The 16,270-nt window shown below is 45.2% G+C and overlaps 1 protein-coding gene across 1 annotated transcript; it reads right to left on the minus strand.

The window, feature by feature from the left end:
• Positions 1 to 7,725: 7,725 nt before the first annotated feature.
• LOC144124424 (uncharacterized) lies at positions 7,726 to 16,179 on the minus strand. The gene is made up of 7 exons (XM_077657058.1): positions 15,837 to 16,179; positions 15,492 to 15,670; positions 12,735 to 12,788; positions 12,381 to 12,434; positions 12,010 to 12,078; positions 9,469 to 11,019; positions 7,726 to 8,240 (listed from the first exon to the last, which is right to left on the minus strand). Exons 1-6 carry the CDS (start codon positions 16,024 to 16,026, stop codon positions 10,921 to 10,923), a joined length of 645 nt encoding a protein of 214 aa, XP_077513184.1. The 5' UTR covers positions 16,027 to 16,179; the 3' UTR covers positions 7,726 to 8,240; positions 9,469 to 10,920.
• Positions 16,180 to 16,270: the final 91 nt, after the last annotated feature.

Here is a 16,270-nt window from a genome sequence, read left to right on the forward strand (position 1 = left end):
GGAAGCAGGTAATTTCTGGTTGATTCAGTAGCAATAAAGCTAAATCAAAACCCTGATTACTCCTGAAGAAACTGACAGTGACTGCCATCAAGCATGAGCCTAAGTCGGTGGTGTACATGACGCATTCACATTAAAAAGCTATTCTTTTCAATACTCAGTATGACAGGTTGTAATGTACTCTAAACTGTGAGCGGCCGTTTGAATAGAATTTTATTCTGACAAAGTAAGACATGAAAGTCTGTTACATGTAAGATTCTTATTCAGCTCATATTGCGGCAGCAAGCTGCAGTGTCAACATGAAGCATGGGACCCCTATGGGCTGGTTGCATTCATACTCTCCGGTAAATTAAGACATGTGCTGACGAAAACCAAGTCTGATTTTTGAATTCTCACTGTCGCATCAGTCACTGCCCCTTGAATTGAGTTAATTTTTTAAACATCTGCCGGACCTGAGCAGTGTGCAGGCTCTCGGTTGTCTGCTTGCCAACATGAAACAAGCGCATGTTGATGTAATTTTCTGCAACACTTCTGACAAGGTGTATGTAATGATTGTCGAGTGGAGAGTTGTCGAACATGTGCTCATGAAGTTCATTGAAGAGCTCTCTACCGTGGAATGCGTAAAGAACCTCGTGGAGAAGATCAGTGAGTAGTGTTCTTGATGCCAATTTGTTCAGGCGCACTGCCGTCCTGATCACCGCCTCCGATTTTTGACAGATCTTCAGTACACTTTCTGATGGGTATTTCAGCCCTCCTCTGATTTTCCTCTTAATTAGTGAGTAAATGTTTCCTCGTTCTGTTGTGAGTAGTGCACTTGTGCAGTGCTCACAAGTCAGCTTTGCAGCCAATTTATGAGCTACATAACCTGCCATGTAAGCCACAATTCGGCCTCCACATTCACTGATGTAGCCTGGAGCTATGAGGTAGTCATGGTCTGCAGCTGTTACCTGAGACTGCTGAACAGCATCACTGTCTAGAAGTTGCCTCCTTGGTGCAGATATATTCAAGACCTGAGAAGAAATAACTGTTGCACTGCTGCATGACAATATGGAGATGCTGTCCAGGCTCAGACAGTTGCCTGTTGATACATCAGCCAGTTCACTTTGAACAATCACTTATTTGAAGGCAGCACGAAACTGCTGTGTAGTAGGGTTGTCATTATGCCCGCCATGTGCTCGAATCAGGCCAAAAAAAACAGTTCCAAATGGTCCTGGCAAATTTTGTGGGCCGGAATGTACTTCAGCACTCGTTTTTCAGTGACAAGAAAATGAAAAAGACTAATCAGGCTTTGCATGCAGATGATAAAACCTAAGAAACCTGTCTTTCGGTTTGTTTCAATCATTCGTCTTCCATTTGCACACTCCTTCAAGGAAGAGAGGTAATGGGTTGTGGTTTTGAACATGCCTTCGAAAGCTTCAATGTTCTTTTCATATATAGGTTTCTTCCAACCTTTCTGATATGGGCTTTTAGAATTTAGGGCATCAAATGTCTCATTAATTTTCAACAAAAAATTCTCTGTTGCCTGTGTGCCAGAAAAACCTTCCAGGTCAAGTTCCCTGCACTCGGCTAGTGCTGTCGCAACAGAAGTGCTCATTACATGGGCAGCAAGTCTAACTTTCATGGGCTGCCGCTGCCACTCAATATGAGCTCTGCGCAACTTGTTAGCCAAATGTAGGCCTTCCTTCTGCTGCACAGTATGCAGCCGCTCAATATGCTCCCATGACACTGTCCTTCCTTGGTGGTCAATAAAGTACCTCTTGTGTGCCAGTGCATTCCTCACAAGTTTTAGCATATGGCAGGGATCCAAAAAAGCTGCCACTGGTTCCTGGGTAGCTGGGTGTCGAAAGGTTGTTTTTAGGTCTCCCACATGTTGGAAATCACACCCAAGCTCTTGCAACATAGCCAGATTTGCGGGCGCCCCGTCACAAGTGAGTGAAGCAACCATAGCTCCAGCATCATGTGCCTTATGAAGGCACTGGGTGACAAGGTTAGCCCTCTGTGTTCCAATTAGGCCATCAACTAGGAAGTACCCAAGGGGCAACTTCCATCGCCCATTAATAGCCACAGCCATTATAACGAATGCAGCCTTTGCTTGTGGCAAAGAGTCGCTGTCAATGCCACTGCCAAAGTCAACAAACCCTTCAAAGTTGCGTTTGTTCCACTGGATGTTTTGCCGAATAGCCATTTCATCAACCATGAGGCTGGAAACTGTTCGGTGCCCCTTGCTTGCTGTTTCAGCACACTTCATTTTTAGTGCATTGAAAGCTTCTGTTGAAAGTCCTGCCTGGCCATCAACAGTCTCATACCATTTTCGCAGAGTTCTGGGATGTGGGAGGCACGTGTCAAAAACTTTCCTGACATACTGATAGGCTCGTGGGGAATAGAAATTTAAAGTTAAGGCAAAAGTTCTCAGTTCAGGGGAGTACTGCTTTGGAGTGCCAATTCCACCATGCTTTCCGACTTGTCTTTCAAGTAGGTGCTTATTTACTTTACCCAGGCCATCAGTTGAGTTTCCTATGTGCTGCGCCAGTTGAGATCCCCTTTCTGGTGGCGATGAGAGGAAACTACTTGATGATGAAATCGGGGTTTCTTGATTACCCGGTGGTTCTACTCGCAAACATTCACATTACTCAAGGAAAGGAGAAGGTTAACTATTTATTTACAACATAGGTAAAAAAACGAGAAGAAACAAAGCAAGGAGAAAACTATTTACGTGACTAAATCGTGGATCAGACGAATTCAGCCCCCGCTCAACCCAGCGCGCTTGGTTTTAAACCCTCTGTCTCCGCCCTTAGCGGGGACAGCAACCAATAAGATAACCAACGACCCATCTCGCCAATCAGTGGTTAGGGAAAGGAAAATAAGGTCCGCCCACTGATCAGAGATTGGGGAAAAAGTTCTGATTAAAACATTTGGGAAGGAGGTTTCAAATAACTACACAAACAACACAAATGCGACTTCCGTTCCCCACGCTACCCACGGCACCACAGACGCTAGAAACATGTGCCGACGAGGCGATGACTCAGGTTGTTGACAGCAACAAGGAGAAGACAGTCGTTAAGGGAAGTAGACAGTCGTTACAGGAATAGTGGGTTTCCGGTCACCCGGCTAATACTCAGCCGTATCTCGTGCACCCCCGAAACCTCGTCAGCCCCTTAACAACCACATGTCGACAGCTGTACATTAGCGTTTTTCCCGGCGGGTCATCCCCGTGACGGCGCGGCGTAAACGAGGACGGGACGGGACGGGCCCCTTTGTTGGGGACTTCCGACCCCACTGGAGCGGCCTGCGGACACAATATCAACGAGTTCGCGGAAAGGTCAGCGAACTCCACACCTCCCAACCAAGAATGTCACGCGGACACTTGCTGTCAGTGTGACATAAAAGTCCAGCCACAGTTTCCCGGAATAAAATTCACACACGCGCGCACATGTATGCTCAGCTGTTCAATCAGACCACAAACACGCACACACGCGCGCACATTGCGGTTAATTCAATCCGCACACACAAGGTTAGGACACCAATCTGCACATTCCATAATCCACCATGTCAGATCGGTGCACCAAATTGGCAGAATGATTTCTAGCCACCTACATCTCGAAAAATAAGACGTTTCGTTTTAGCTTTGTCCATAAAATTGGACCAAAATTCCAATTTATCCGGCACGGCGCCGGTTGTGAAGGCTACCGCCGTTATCGGGTCTACATCGTCGTTTTCATCAAAAGCAACAACGCTCACCAGCTCCCTGCATTCTACCAAGATTGCTGCTGCCATCATGTCTACGTTCTCTGCCTCTTTGAATTTCACAGTTGGGATAGGCCTGTCACCGGCTACTTCACATGCAGTTTTACATCGCTCTTCAGGTAGCGCTAGCTCCCTGTACGGCTGGCAGCCGGCATTCTCTTCAAAGAAAACCATGCCCTTAAGCATTCTTTACTCCCATTTACCTTGACCAGCTTGCTCCCGCTCTTCTGGTAATGAGGTATTATGCTTCATGATTAGACTTGCAGGTATGAATGCAGTATCCGAATCTCGGAGTTCCCTACCTGCTTTGAAACTCTCTGCAGCTGTCGCTGTTAACGCCCAATCTGCTGCATAAACATTTGGAGCTTCCTTATCAGCCTGAAGCTCTACTGAAGCCTCCGGTTTGTCACTAACAGATTCGTGCGAAATTTTGAAATGCTCTTCGACATCAGCTTTTTCATTTCCTTCCTGCAGCTGCACCCTTTCTGCCTGCTCTTGCAGCGCGGGCGTCTTAAGGGTTATCAACTTCCCTGCACCTACAGCTACATCTGCTGTCACTGCGCACAGTGTAAGCTCCAGCTGGCTAATCAATTCATATTTGGTAGCCGGCTTACGATCACCTGCAAGGAGTGTGCCCGCTATTAGATCCTGATTTACCTCTTCCTCGCGCGTTCCCGCTGCTTCAGAGTTAGCTCCGACCAGATCTTGCACAATGCTGAACGCTTGTTCGCGAGAAGTACACTCCTGCGCCTCCTGGGTGTGCTCTATATCTGCTCGCTCTGACAGCGCGTGCTTCACAGGTGTTTCTAACGCCTCTATGCCTTCAGCGATCTGTTCTGGCACGGCACACAGCGTTAGATCAGCTTGTGCTCTTTGGAGAACCGCATACTGCCATTTTGTAATTTCGGTTCCTGAATCCACTCAGGCTTCAGAATTTTGACCTTCGGATTCCAAGTTGCGGCATGCTAGCTCGTCTACCCTATCTGGTTGACTGACCTTGTCAACAGCCATCTCCGACTGGGAACTTGGTTTATCAGGCGCCGGTACCTCCACCTGAGCTACTAGCTCGCACACCTCTCTCCTCACCGCGGGAATATCTTGTTCTTGCTTTTTCGAACAGTCAATCATCGAATGCCCAAATTTCATAGACAAAATATTGAACTGCTGCGAATAAGACCTCGCTATCAACTTTCGTCCCCTGTCTTAATTTTAATTGCATCTGTGCAAGTTTTTTCTTTTCTAGTTCAATTTGGAGTTTCAAATTTTCAATTTCACTAAGCTGTTCAGCCTCCTCCTGCTCAACACGTCGCATCCTGCCCTCCTGATCATACCGTACGGCAGCCATCTCCGTTTTCCGTGCTATCGTTTCTAGCACTAAACACTACACCGACATGGTGAATTCGGAGAAAGCAGAAAGGTCTCCTTCCTTACTGGTTGCTCTCTGCCCCGGTGATCTCGTCGTCCTCCGTGATGACGACAGGCTCCTCGATGCGGACGACTTGAGCTCTGGATCTCTCAGCAGCTCGCTCAGCTGACTTCTGCCTGTTTGACTGGCTTGACTTGGTCGCCTGGTTACTTTTCAGCAGCTCGCTGACTCGAACCCGTTCGATGTGGACGCCTGGTTCTTTTCAGCAGTATTTGAAACATTTATGTCCCTACGTAACAGTTCTGCGTGTGACATTGATAGTTTTCAAGTAAGGCCTATCAAGTCCGCACTGGACCTGCTAGCTCCACATCTTACCTATATCTTCAATCAAGCCCTTACCACAGGCGTTTTCCCAGCTAAGATGCAAACTTCCAAAGTGATTACAGTTTTCAAACGTGGAGATCGGAACAATTTGTCTAACTACCGTCCGATATCGCTGCTACCTATTTTTTCAAAAGGATTAGAAAAAATAATTCACACTCGCATTAGCAAATTTGTCGAAAAGTACAACATATTAACACCAACACAATTTGGCTTTCGGAAATGGAAATCAACAGAACTAGCCCTACTAACGCAGAAAGAAATAATATTAAAAGCTTTTGAAGAAAAAGAAATCATAGTTGGTATATACATAGATTATTCAAAAGCCTTTGATCGACTCAATCACCAAACATTGTTAAAAAAACTTGAAATATATGGAACAAGAGGAACAGCTCTATCCCTTATAACATCATACCTTAAACATCGAATGCAAAGCGTTTCAATAAATGACCACCTGTCATCGCGCAGACCAATTAATACTGGCGTACCCCAGGGAAGCATTCTTGGGCCTCTCTTGTTCAACCTTTACGTGAATGACATCACTAGAATTAGCCCGCTTGCTCATTTCATATCATATGCAGACGACACCACCCTATTATTTCGCAACAGTAACTTGCAACTGCTAGAGGCTGAAATAAACAACGTCATGCGTGATCTTCATGAGTGGAGCACTGAGAACTCCCTTGAAATTAATGCTAAAAAAACAAAAGCCGTCATTTTTTCGCCCAGGCAGTTTCAGATACCGCACACTTTTGATATTACATTAGGATCAGAGGCAATACAAGTCGTAGACACAATTAAAACATTAGGAGTATATCTGCACAAAAACATGTCATGGGACAACCATGTCAATTATATTTTAACAAAGATGTCTAAATCAGTTGGAATTTTGGCAAAATTTCACTCGTTCTTACCGCAAGCCGTGAAACTACACATATACAATGCATTAATATGTTCTCATATAAACTATTGCTTTCTTGTATGGGGTACAACAACCTCAACTAATCTAAATCGCATACATGTACTGCAGAAAAAGTCCGTTCGTCATATTGTAGGGGCCGATCCACAAGCACATACAGAAGAATATTTTACTCAGCTTAAGATAACAAGTGTGCATTGCTTATACTCACAGATATTGGTAAAAAAATACAAACAACAACTCCGAAATAACCAGCTAGAATTTAATGCAATAGCACAAATAAGCAAGTCAACAAGTTGCCGTGACTTGCGATTTTCACAGCCTTGGGAAATTCCTTTTTCTCGGACAAAGCTAGGACAACAAATGTTGCGCCACTCACTTCCAACTTTACTAAACACACTTCACTACAATCAAATTGACATCAACCGCACTAACATTTCCAAGGTAAAGGCTTTTCTCACGAACAATACTGCCCACTTTTAACTGATGTCATCATTCTCATTGCCTTATTGTATTAGGCTTCTGCTGCGGTGCAATAAATACTTTCATCGTTATTTTATTTCCTAACTTGCTTTGTACATATTCTATCTACAATTGTATAATTTCACTGTGTGAATTGTCTTGTCGAGCTTGTTCTGTGTAATTAATACTTCTTTTGCCTTGTTCCCCCATATTATTTTTATATGTACTTATTTCTATGAACCCTGCACTTAGAATTGCATATTGGCATTGTGTAAATTATTTTGTAAGATTTTCTGTGCATAACTAACATTTTTTTTGTTCTATTCTGCAATCTGTAAATGTATCTGTTGTTTTACTAAAATTTTGTCCTCACCAAATGCCATGTAAAGGGGGCTCGAACGTACTCAAGTGGACTTGATTCACTTTTTGTTCGAGCCCCCTCCGTTGTTTCGAACGGAAATAAACTCAATTCAATTCAATTCAATCCTCGATGGCTCCTTCAGCTCCTAGCTGACTTGAGCCTCCGACGTCCTCTCGAACTCGACCCGTGATCCCGAAGCTTTCGACGTCAGTCTTGCGACGCAGCTTCACGTTTTCTCCTTTAGGAAAAAAAGCTTGTCCACCGACTTGTTCTTCTCACCTTCCGTCCAATGCCTTGAGTAGAAAGAAGTTGCGATCCTGTGTCGACTGCGCCAGTTGAGATCCTGTGTCGACTGCGCCAGTTGAGTTTCCTATGTGCTGCGCCAGTTGAGATCCCCTTTCTGGTGGCGATGAGAGGAAACTACTTGATGATGAAATCGGGGTTTCTTGATTACCCGGTGGTTCTACTCGCAAACATTCACATTACTCAAGGAAAGGAGAAGGTTAGCTATTTATTTACAACATAGGTAAAAAAACGAGAAGAAACAAAGCAAGGAGAAAACTATTTACATGACTAAATCGTGGATCAGACGAATTCAGCCCCCGCTCAACCCAGAGCGCTTGGTTTTAAACCCTCTGTCTCCGCCCTTAGCGGGGACAGCAACCAATAAGATAACCAACGACCCATCTCGCCAATCAGTGGTTAGGGAAAGGAAAATAAGGTCCGCCCACTGATCAGAGATTGGGGGAAAAGTTCTGATTAAAACATTTGGGAAGGAGGTTTCAAATAACTACACAAACAACACAAATGCGACTTCCGTTCCCCACGCTACCCACGGCACCACAGACGCTAGAAACATGTGCCGACGAGGCGATGACTCAGGTTGTTGACAGCAACAAAGAGAAGACAGTCGTTAAGGGAAGTAGACAGTCGTTACAGGAATAGTGGGTTTCCGGTCACCCGGCTAATACTCAGCCGTATCTCGTGCACCCCCGAAACCTCGTCAGCCCCTTAAAGGGGTATTCACACGGGGGATGGAATCCCTCCCGAACTGACGGCGGCTGCGTACACGTCACGCCTTCGAGAGTGCTCGCGGCGACGCAGTTTCCGGTTTTGGTCCGGCGGCCGCCGCCGACGGGGGAGGGGACCGTTCGCTCGGCCGCTACGTTCAGTCCCCGCGTCCCCGGGAGATTAGGCGGCACTTGGCAGGGCGCGCGTTGGGGTCGCTGTGAGTGGCGCTCCGCTGTCGACGGAGCTGTATTACTTGATCCATAACTACAGCGCAAACGACAGGACAGAGATGAAGAAGGGACGCCACACAGCGCTGCTGTATTACTTCTTGCCGTGGATTTTGCGCACGTTGGACGAAGAGGAATGCGTGCACTAATAAAGACATTTTTGAAGTCCAATATTTATGAACTGGTTAGAGCAAGATGCGTTTTGTGGCATACGTCGTCTTTGTGTTTGTCTGCATCTTCTCAGAGTTCCTTCTCTTCTATCTTTCACGCATCTCTTTTTTTTTCGTCTAATTTTTCCCCCCTCGACTGTCGGCATTTTCCCTCCTCAGATCAGCACAGCCCCGCTCCTTGAGCATGGTAAACCCAGATGGCGGCTTTTGTTGTAAAAAAAAATAATAATAATAATCCGGTGTCTGATGCGTTCCAGCATCCACAAGAAAACTTCATGCGGCACACGAAGCAGTTTCTGGTATTCGTCCGGGTCATCTTCACGGAGCGTGTTATACAGACTGTGCTGCACACCAAGGGACTTTTCTTGCATCCATGGCTTCACCCAGCACCGCCGCTTTTTCTTGTAAAGATCGTCGTCATCCTCGGTTTCAAGTAGAGCCGCCAACAACACGTACTTGCGCCTTTTTGCGACGTCCATTTCCTGCTCTGGATCCTCCAGCGCCAGAAAGTTCGACGTGTATTCAGCTCCGGTGCTGGGAACTGTCTGTTTGTTTCCCTTTTTCGGTTTCTTTCCCTCTTATCTCCCTTCAATCTTCATTATTTTTTTTTAGCCTTCGCTGTCTTCAAAGAACAGCAAAACCGGCCGTCCGGCCCTTTCTTTAACCCCTCCCACGCCGCCCGGCCGCTTCGCGCGTCTAGATCCCCCGCGGCGGCTCCCCGCTGCCCGTGTGAATACTAAATTTGGGAGCGGGGGAGGGGTTTGGCCGGCCGGTGACGTAGCGCGCCTCGTCTCCCCGTCCCTCCGCGCCGAGGTCCCCCGTGTGAATACCGCTTAACAACCACATGTCGACAGCTGTACATTAGCGTTTTTCCCGGCGGGTCATCCCCGTGACGGCGCGGCGTAAACGAGGACGGGACGGGACGGGCCCCTTTGTTGGGGACTTCCGACCCCACTGGAGCTGCCTGCGGACACAATATCAACGAGTTCGCGGAAAGGTCAGCGAACTCCACACCATCTAAAACAGACACTTGCTCTGTCAGGAGGATATTCTCCGTAGTTAAAGCTGACAGAACAGATTTTAGTTCCGCATTTTTCTTTTGCAGTCTCCGCCTTGTTTGCTGCAGCCTTTTTATGCTTTTTCTTGACTGAGCATGCATTGCAGAAAACCATGCAGCCCTTGCTCTCAAGTAAGCTTTTTCGGGTGTGTTCTCCTATGAAGAGAGATAGAAAATGCAATGCATCATTAGAACAATGCACACCCAAGCCTTGCATACCACAGTTACAACAGTGTGCACATATAAAACACAAAGCACTCTGAATGTTCCATTAAAAGAAGAATGAAGGAGCTCAGTTAGTCTTCTCGTCCTACTTTAATATCAAAGTGTTTCACCTCTGATGGAAATGCTCAGCATGCCATCACTCACAACGCACAGAAAATTCACTTGATCATCTTTTTCTCGCACATTGTACCATAGCAACAGATCATTTGCCCTGTCACATATTTTACCAGCACCTCACCTCGCATCAAGCCGGAAATGCCTACAAGGGTAACCGTTTTTGTCCAGATGGAAAAGTACAAAAATTCACCTGTAACCTTAATGATGAAAGAATGCAATGATTTACCTTCCAGGATTGCCATGATAACAGAGTCTTTGTTATTTCAGTCAGGATCACTTTCTTATATGGATTCCTCACACTTTCAGTAACAAAATTTGATTTCTCAGATGACTAATTCGCACCTGCTGTTTATTTTTTCTTTGTGAATTTTCGTAAGAATATTTACTTGGCAATGATGTTTCTCGACTTGCACCTGAGTGCGGTACCTACGCTGCTTTTTTTGTTTTTGAAACAATTTTGTTCCGCTTTGAGTCCCCCCCATCTCCCCCTATGTAATGCCCCTAGTGGACCCTTAGGGTACTTGAATAGGTCAATAAATGAAGCTGTGACTCACCGATTCTCCTCTGGTAGATGGAGAGGTGTCCAAGAAGAAGATTCCATAATGTGCTCCTCAGCTTGATATGCAGGCCACTCACACACTTAAAAATTCATTGGTTTATTGATTCATCATTGCATACAATATACCATGCAGATCAGTTAGTAGATATTAGTAAAAATTGCCGCGGCGAAATCAAGCTAAGTCCATTCACACAGTCTGGGTGCCTGCACATGCTGTGTTAAAGATTATGCTAATAATGCATGCTGTGGATGGGCCACTCACGCTATCAAATACGCTCTTGGCATATGCACAAGCATTTGACATTCATGGTGTTGAATTCTGCTTCAGAAATAGGCACATTTGACAGGTCCATTTACCATTGCTGGCCTCCTTCTTCGTGGCGTCCCAACAGAGGCTGGGGCGGTTGGCAAAGTCGGAAGTTCCTGCATAAGATAAACTGTTTAGTAATGCAGCCCACCTTAGAATGCCTGTTGCCCTGTTCTCCTCCGCCATGCATCAAGGCATAAGAAGGAAAGCAGGACATGAGGCTAATCACAAAATTACTCGGCATGCCCACTACTGGGCCACGCAACAGCTTCAGTGCATATGTACTCAATGCCTTTCGATGTCACTGCAAAAGAAAAACGCTCGCACATTGTTAAACTCATATCACCTAGCATGTTAAGGTAATGTTATATGTCTACACATTTTATTTTTATTATACACTCAAAGTGTTGCAGAAATAAAGCAGGGTTAATAGCACAACTGTGTAGAAGCGTGAATACATACAGCTTTAAAAATTATTGCATTAAATTTTGTGTCGTGCAATCTCCTTTTCTGAATGCCCACTGGAACTGACGTTAAAGAGGTTGGCATGTACCCATATAAGAAGTATTTCATGAAAAACTTATACAAGGAACAACTGAAAAAGAAGAAAACATGACAGTACAAATTTTTCATGTAGCACGCATGCCAGTTTGCACCGAATACTTTCTACATAGCTGTCAATGACCTTGTCCAAAATCAGTAAAACCAGTTTGGAATAACGTGAGAAAATTTTGTAGAAAAGATATCACTGACCTGGTGGAGTATGTCTTGCATAGCCAAATTTTTCTTGATACTGACAGATTATTTGTAGTGGAACTCTGACGAGATGACTATATTGATTTGTGTAACGAACATAAGCAATGAAGGCACATGAAAGAATATTGTGGCAGTTACTAATGTGCTTATGTGGTTCCACAAAAAGGTACCATCCTATATGAAGGATCTTTGCAGAACCTACTGCACTCTGCTACTGTCTCCGGTAAGCACGGGGCCTGACAAACAACTGCAGGTTCCACTGCACTTTACATTGCAGAATTGCAACGACATCCTACCTCATGCAGTGAATAAACCTGGATGGAAACCACACAGGACGATATGAAACTTACTGGTGTAAGTTGAAAGGCTTGAGATGGCCCTGGCTGAATGTCCAGCATTGTGGCCACATCCATAGATGCCTGTAAAAAAAATTTGTTCAGGAGAAATGGGTGTGTACCGAGACATAACAAGCGTTCAGTTTTAAGCACCTAGTGAAAAGTGGAGAAGCATCACACTACTAGACCGTTTTGAGTTATGTCTGAAGGAATAAAGATATGACTGGTGTGCTGAGGTGGCTTGGTCAAAACTTCCTCTGAGCCTGTGCCAGGAAGCTTTCTTTTACATAAAAATTCACCCGTTTCGTGACTCGTGCTGCGAGATAAACTCAGACACTGTCAATCATCTAGCAGTTGCTGTCACAAAATGGTATATCGTAACATACCTGTTGTGATGGGCCTGGTAAAGTTCCCTGGCTTTCAGTGACATCCATAGGTGCCTGTGAAAAAAAATTTTATTCTTGAGAAATATGCTTCTACCAAAGCATAAGATGTATTCAGTTCTAAGCAACTACTGAAAAATAGAAAAGCATCACACTGCTAGGCTGTGTTTTCAGTTCTGTCAAAAGGATTATAAAAAATGACTAATGTGTTGAGGCGATTCAGAGAAAACTTCCTCTGAGCCAGTGCCAGGATGCATTCTGTTACAGAAATCTGTTTTTGGTCGCTCGTGCTGCGACATAAACGCAGACACTGTTGTTCGAATTGATGCAGTCACAAAATGGCATATTGTAAAATACCTGTTGTGATGGGTCTGCCAAAGTCTTCTGGCTTTCAGCGACATCCATAGGTGCCTGTAAAAAAAAAAATTATTCTGGAGGAATGTCATCATCAGCCTGACTACGCCCACTGAAGGGTGAAGGCCTTTCCCATGTCTCCAATTAACCCTGTCCTTTGCCAGCTGCGGCCACCGCATTCCCGCAAACTCCTTAATCTCACCCGCCCACCTAACTTCCTGCCGCCCCTTGCTACGCTTGCCTTCTCTTGGAATCCACTCTGTTACCCTTAAGGAGCCGCGGTTATCTTGCCTTTGCATTACGTGCCCTGCCCAAGCCCACTTTTTCCTCTTGATTTCAACTAGGATGTCATTAACCCACGTTTGTTCCCTCATCCACTCTGCCTACTTCTGGTTTCTTAACGTTACACCTGTCATTTTCCTATCCATAGCTCACTGTGTTGTCCTTAACTTAAGCTGAACCCTCTTTATTAGCCTCCACATTTCTGCCCCATAGATGAGTACCGGTAAGATACAGCTGTCGAAGACTTTTCTCTTGAGGGATAATGGTAAACTGCCATTCATGATCTGGGAGAACCTGCCATATGCGCTCCACCCATTCTTATTCTTCTAGTTATTTCCCTTTCATGATCTGTATTAGCGGTCACTACATGCCCTAAGTAGGCATATTCTCTTACTACTTCCAGCACCTCGCTACCAATTGCGAACTGCTGTTTCTACTTTGGTTTTCTGCATATTATTTTTTAGCCCCACCATTCTGCTCTGCCTGTCTAACTCATTGATCATGCTTTGCAGTTCTTGTCCTGAGTGGCTTAGCAAGGCAATGTCATCAGCGAATCGCAAATTACTCAGGTATTCTTCATTAACTCTTATCCCCAAATGTTCCCATTTCAGGCCGCGGAATACCTCCTGTAAACAGGCAGTGAATAGCATTGGCGAGATCGTGTCTCCCTGCCTGACACCCTTCCTTATTAGAATTTTATTGCTGACTATATGGAGGACCATGGTAGGCGCGCAATCGTTATAAATATCTTCCAATATTTTCACATAACACTCTTCCACACGCTGATTCTGCAGTGCCTGCATGACAGTTGAGGTTTCCACTGAGTTAAATGCTTTCTCGTAATCAATGAAGGCCATATGTAGGGGTCGGTTATAATCTGTGCATTCCTCTATCACTCACTGATAGCGTGAACATGATCTATTGTTGAGTATCTTTTACGAAAGCCTGCCTAATTATTTGGTTGATTAAAGCCTAATGTTGTCCTGACTATTAGCGATTACCTTAGCAAATACTTAGTAGGCAATGAACAGTAAGCTGATCGGTCTGTAATTCTTCAAGTCCTTGACGTCTCCTTTATAAAGATAATGTTAGCATTCTTCCAAGCTCCTGGTACTCTCGAGGTCACAAGGCATTGCATATATAGGATGGCTAGTTCTACTAGCACAATCTCCCCTCCCTCCTTCAACAAATCTGCTGTTACCTGATCCTCACCAGCTGCTTTCCCGCTTTTCATTCCTACTAAGGCTTCCGTTACTTCCTCTTCTCTTACTGCTACGAGATGTCCCATTGCTGTGCGCTGCGGCTTCTCTCATTAACGTTCTGATTGCATTGGCTACTGCATAGATTTGTGTCTCTTTGGCTATTTGATATCTTATCCATATTGCTAATGATATTGCCCTCTTTGTCTGTTAACACATACATCATGTACCAAGCATACAAGGTGTTCAGCTTTAAGCAGCTAGTGAAATGGAGGTGGAGCATCACACTTTAAGACTGTTTTGAGTGCTGTCTGAAGGGTTAAGAAATATGATGACTAGTGTGTCATGGGATTCGGATAAATCTTCTGGTGAGCCCGTGCCAGGAAGCAGTGTTTGTAGCTCCTACTCCAACATATACAAAGCCACTGTGATGCTTTGAATAGCTGTAGTAGTCACAAAACAGCGCTGTTTGAAAATACCTGTTGCAGTGGAGACGCTGGAGATGTGTGACTTTGTGTTAGTGCTTGCTGGGCGCCATGCTCAGCAGTGGCAGCAACAGCTGTGCCATCGCCTGGCTGCTTGTTGCCATAGGGCGAGGGGTGCCAACCTTTTTTTTAGGACGTGTTCGGATAACTCGCTTGCGCGTAAATTGCGCACCCTCTTTTTGGAGCCCTAATTAAAGAAAAAACGTGCGCAAATCACGCGAGCAAATACGTACGGTGCTCTATGCCTTATGGAAATTCTTTGTGATTACCTTTGTAAACGAACTATAGTATTAAGGAATTACAGTGCTCTCTCAGTGACACTTCCCAGGTGCTATGGCCGAGATGACAACAAAAAATGCACCGCCTACTGCTAGGCGCAAACATTTGCACACTACAAGTAATAATTAAATAGAAATGATGCCCCAAGGAAAACTGTGGTGTGCTCGATGCTCTTTTTTATTTTTTTTTCTAATGATGGAGTGCGTAAGCTAATAAATAAATAAATTATCATGTACAGTAAGCAGAATTTCACCAGAGCCATATATAAACCGCAGCCAGTTTAGGAGTATAATGACACAATTACTTTTTATCAGTGCGGGAGCACTGTAGCCGCGCTACTCGATCATAACGTCTAGCTAAAGCCATTTATTCACAAATCGTTCTATTTCTTGCACGAACACCTAAAACATCATATTGAACGCATGCTTATGCAGTCAAGTTATAATAAAGCACCTTCTCAATAAGAGCATTTCTTTCCAATCTCAATTGAGAATGTATAGAAGGTGGTTCCTCACCTGAAGGGGGACGGCATCCGCACGTATACGAACTACGAGCGGCGACATCCGATCGAAGTGCTCGGGCAGGAAATGTTTTGAACATACGCATGCAGGTCCATTTTGCTGGCTCCCAGTCTCTTTGGCCTGGTCTAACGGCCTCAGTCCACTGCCTCCTTCGCTCTGGATCTTTCGGAAACCTGTTTGAAAACAATACTATTCACTGCACTCGGACAAAGAGCCACCAATAAGGCCGGGGCGGTACGAATACCACGTTCACGCCGTGTCGTGCGTTATGTTCTGCGAGCATGCATTTTACTCATTACGCAGTCAATTAAATACGAAAACAAAATGCAGTATACTTACGTGTGGAAAGTGACGCCCGGTTCTTGTCCTGGCGTGCGCGACCGACACCCAGGAACGCAGCAGCTGGGCATCGCAGCGTCTTTGTTGTCAGTGGGAGCAGAAGTCTCACTTTCCGCCGTGTCTGACAGCTGCCGACAGCCTGGCGCGGCGCGAAATCGTCTGCTCGCGCCGATCTTCGCGGCGCTCGCATGCCATTGGCTGAGAAAACGGCCAAGTGTCATGGCGGAGCCCTCGCTTCCGGCTTCAAAAAATGTGACGTAGCAGCCTCTCCTCTTTTCCTTCTTTCCTCCATGGGAACTACGCACTCGATCGGCGCCATTTTGGTCTTGTTGGAAAGCTGCCGTTTCCAGCGTTTAATTTTTTTCAGTAAGCAACCCTGAGTTTCACGCAGAAAAAAAGCAACAACAAAAATGATGTGTGAAGTGGCCTTCTAT

This window comes from Amblyomma americanum, chromosome 3 (assembly GCF_052857255.1).
Source record: "Amblyomma americanum isolate KBUSLIRL-KWMA chromosome 3, ASM5285725v1, whole genome shotgun sequence".
Lineage (NCBI taxonomy): Eukaryota > Metazoa > Arthropoda > Arachnida > Ixodida > Ixodidae > Amblyomma > Amblyomma americanum.

Excerpts from the sequence above, each read along its gene's own strand:
- LOC144124424 (XM_077657058.1), bottom strand. The coding sequence starts at position 16,026 with ATGCGAGCGCCGCGAAGATCGGCGCGAGCAGACGATTTCGCGCCGCGC. Across the intron at positions 12,789-15,491 it reads CGGATGCCGTCCCCCTTCAG|GCACCTATGGATGTCGCTGA; the intron begins GTGAGGAACCAC and ends TTTTTTTTACAG. Across the intron at positions 12,079-12,380 it reads TACCAGGCCCATCACAACAG|GCATCTATGGATGTGGCCAC; the intron begins GTATGTTACGAT and ends TTTTTTTTACAG.